At 37.6% G+C, this 3,386-nt stretch overlaps 1 protein-coding gene across 1 annotated transcript; it reads right to left on the bottom strand.

Annotated features, from left to right (window-relative positions):
• Window positions 1-1,486: 1,486 nt before the first annotated feature.
• Window positions 1,487-2,102, bottom strand: LOC145819221 (uncharacterized). Its single transcript, XM_082913184.1, has 2 exons — window positions 1,957-2,102; window positions 1,487-1,871 (listed from the first exon to the last, which is right to left on the bottom strand). Exons 1-2 carry the CDS (start codon window positions 2,100-2,102, stop codon window positions 1,487-1,489), a joined length of 531 nt encoding a protein of 176 aa, XP_082769310.1.
• Between the last annotated feature and the right edge of the window lie 1,284 nt (window positions 2,103-3,386).

The following is a 3,386-nucleotide window of genomic DNA, read 5'->3' as shown; positions in this document are numbered from 1 at the left end:
GAGCGTGACATCCCTTGCTCAAGCGGACACACCTAAAATGCAACAAAGTGCTGGAAGCAACAAATCCACGCTCGAGTGGCGGATTCCCTACTCGAGCGGATCCAAAAAAAAAATGTCACAGACAACTTCGTTGACAGACTTGCGTCAAATTCTTTGTGCGCATTGATAGTGAGAATGTTCATCAATGACTCGATCAGAGGGTTGCATAGAAGAATAAAGCAATTTGTTTAGCCTCCCAAATATTCAATTGTCTATTTTTTTATGATGATATGGTTTTTAATTTTTTGATTTTTTTTTTTTTTGATTTTTTTTTTTTTTTTTTTTTTGAATGTGGTGTTTGGGACGTTTTGGGTTGTAATATGTCTGCATATTTTGAGGGTGGTGCACAATCTAGATATCATGTTAGTTGCTATTTTTTGAAATGGATGTGGTAAATGACTTTGTGATTGTTTTGAATTACAGCAGCATATTGTAGGCCTAATTTTGAAAATAAATCATGTTGATGCCGTTATGTATTGGTAATGCAGAATGTGGATTCATTTTGTTAGTTATGTTGTGAAATGGGTGTGTCATATGAGTTGGTCATTGTTTTGGAATGCAACCATGCAATGGGGACCTCGTTTTGATAAACAATTATGATGAGATCGTTATGAATTTACAACATTTTGCATAATTGTAGTGCAAAGGAAATTGAGGTGAATAGTTATTTAGGCAGTATGTTATAAAATGTGTATACTTGTTGTATGTATTGTAGAGTTGCATGTATGTGTTGAATGGTCTATATGAATAGTATGACACACGTAGTGATGTTATACTAACACCAACCGCGAATTAAATAGAAGCTAGTCGTGTAACAGTTAATGCAGAGATCGAAAACATAGTGCAAAAACTGGATGTTAGACACAACCCACCCCAATGTAATGAACAGCAAACCGTATACCACAAAATGATTGCATTCGCAATATCGGGTTTATGGAAAAAAAAAAAAAAAGCACACAGTTCGGCTAACATTGATTCAAGACAATGTAAACAAAATGTCATGAACATGGAAATGTAAGTAATTTACTGGCAAGTATGCCACAAACTTGGAAATAACGTAATAGCAATGTAATGTATGCAGTAACGCGTATGATAGAATCACTTGCCACCACATAGAACGTAGAATGGCATACCAAGCTACATTAAAATGTTTCAAAAATATGGCACTGATGTAGACCCACGGTTGTGAACTACATTAGTTCCTTGCATGTTTTCCTATTGTGGTGCCCCATTTTGCCGCAAGCCCATAGCGAATCCAGTGCACCACCTCACGTTTTGACGGGATCCGTTTACATTTTGGCCTTCCAGGTGGGCGCTTGTAAATAGGTAGTGAAATGATTAAATCATTTGTTAATAACTTCGGTTTTCCCACAGTAGGAATTGGGTAAATCGCCACCGAGTACGCCACCTTGAACTCGTCGACATGGTAAAACAAATCAATGAAGTCTTATATGTTTTTTTCACTGTTCCGGAAAGCGACAACTGCATGAGAGCATGGGAACCCATTTAATTGCCACTGAAAGCACGAACATATACGTGTGCCAATATCGACAAACACCAACAGATGCGAACGAACCTCAAAAATGTTGTCATCGGCTTGACGAACAATCCACGATCTATTGTCCTTGTACGCCGAATCCAAACTCTTTTCCATATTCGGGCAGAGCTCCCCAACCCAAGTACTTGATTTAGCTTTACGTTTGCTCCGTTGCTCCATGATTTGAACCCTAATCGCATCCACCAACTGGGTAATGGGAAGATGTCGAGCCTCGCGAACCCAGTTGTTGAATGACTCGGCAGCATTGGACCACATCTCACCATACCTACGACCCCTGTAAAAATCAAAAGGAAAAAATGATGATATGCGAAGACTTAATTTGTTTTGAAATGTGTAGAGGCCCCAGTTTGTAATGTTACCTGAAATGAGCGTTTGTCCAATGTTGTGGATGCAAATCTTGCAAGAAATTCTCGATGACCGTAGGGTTACACTGTTTCAGTATGTCAATCTTTTGATTGAATGAAGCCACTGCTGGTGCATGTGCACATTCCCGTAGTTTTCGCATGAGGTCAATTTTGTGTTCTACATTAACTTATTTCATTCGATCTCTCAGGTTCATTTGAAGATGTAACAAACAAAATGCGTGATGCGCCGTCGAAAATACGGAAGGCATTGCTTGTAGTAAACCGACATTCTGATCGGACACAAATGTCAATGTCCTGTTACAATCCACAACTGCAACAGTTGACGCAAGAACCACTCCCAATTGTATGCATTCTCGACATCAATAATAGTGAAAGCAATTGGGAATAAACCTGTGAATGTACATTATTGAAACAATTGTGGAACATGTTAGTTTAGGATTAGAAATTTCTAACATGATATAAATCCAAAAAAAAAAACCCATTAATACATGGTATGTTAGTTGTGTCAGTTATGTAAAATTGAGCATGTGGGGTACAACATTTAAAACTTTACACAACACATACCTTGGCTGCCATCCTTAGCAGTAGCCACAAGCAATGTCCCCTTAAACCTTCCTTTCAGGAACGTGCCAAGAAATAGAAGCGGATGGCAATGTTTGAACCCATCGATGCATGCACGAAATGATATAAAATAGCGTACGAACCTACCTGTTTGTTGTTCGAAATCCAAATTAATGAAACTATGTGGGTTGTGTAATAACCCTCACCACTGTTTACTGATAAGCCATTGATTACTGTTAAACTGAGGCTAAATATGTTAATTGACTGACTGACTGAAAACTGAAGCCGAATTGATTGAGTATATTAGTTAAATTGCAACTCTATCTGTTTGCCTGCCAAATTGTCTGTTCATGTCTTTGTGTTTAAACTACTAATTGAAGGCCTTATCGGCGGCCGAATTTGAAATTGATTAGTGTCTTAAGACCAGTAGAATTAATGTGATTTTATGGTGTATTGAATTGAACATTGATTTGGTATGATTAAATTAGATTAAATTGTGTAATGTCATGAATTAGGCTAATTACCTTTTTGCCATCACTAGTGGGCCACTACCTAAGACTATACTTGAGCCTTATTACCTTCAAACAAAACATTTCCTCAGCCAATTTCATTGTTGTTGCCGACTAGAGAGAGAGTATAGAGAGATAGCTTCATTTCACCTCAATTTGGCTTAAAGATTAAGGGAATTAAGGAGTGAATTGCAAAATTAAGCTTCCTTGCCTATAATTCAAGACTTAAGGTAGAAATTCATCTTCTCATTCTTGAGTTTAAATTGATTCTTGCATGATTTAGAGCAAAGTTGAAGACTAGAGCCAATTTATGGCTTAAATTGTTGTGTTGAAGCTTAATTGTTGCATGCATGT

This window comes from Camellia sinensis, chromosome 2 (genome assembly GCF_055761805.1).
Source record: "Camellia sinensis isolate YWXY chromosome 2, ASM5576180v1, whole genome shotgun sequence".
Lineage (NCBI taxonomy): Eukaryota > Viridiplantae > Streptophyta > Magnoliopsida > Ericales > Theaceae > Camellia > Camellia sinensis.
Note: the sequence above shows the minus strand (reverse complement) of the source record. Positions and strands in the feature narration are given on the sequence as shown.

Excerpts from the sequence above, each read along its gene's own strand:
- LOC145819221 (XM_082913184.1), bottom strand. The coding sequence starts at position 2,102 with ATGCGAAAACTACGGGAATGTGCACATGCACCAGCAGTGGCTTCATTC. Across the intron at positions 1,872-1,956 it reads TGGACAAACGCTCATTTCAG|GGGTCGTAGGTATGGTGAGA; the intron begins GTAACATTACAA and ends TGATTTTTACAG.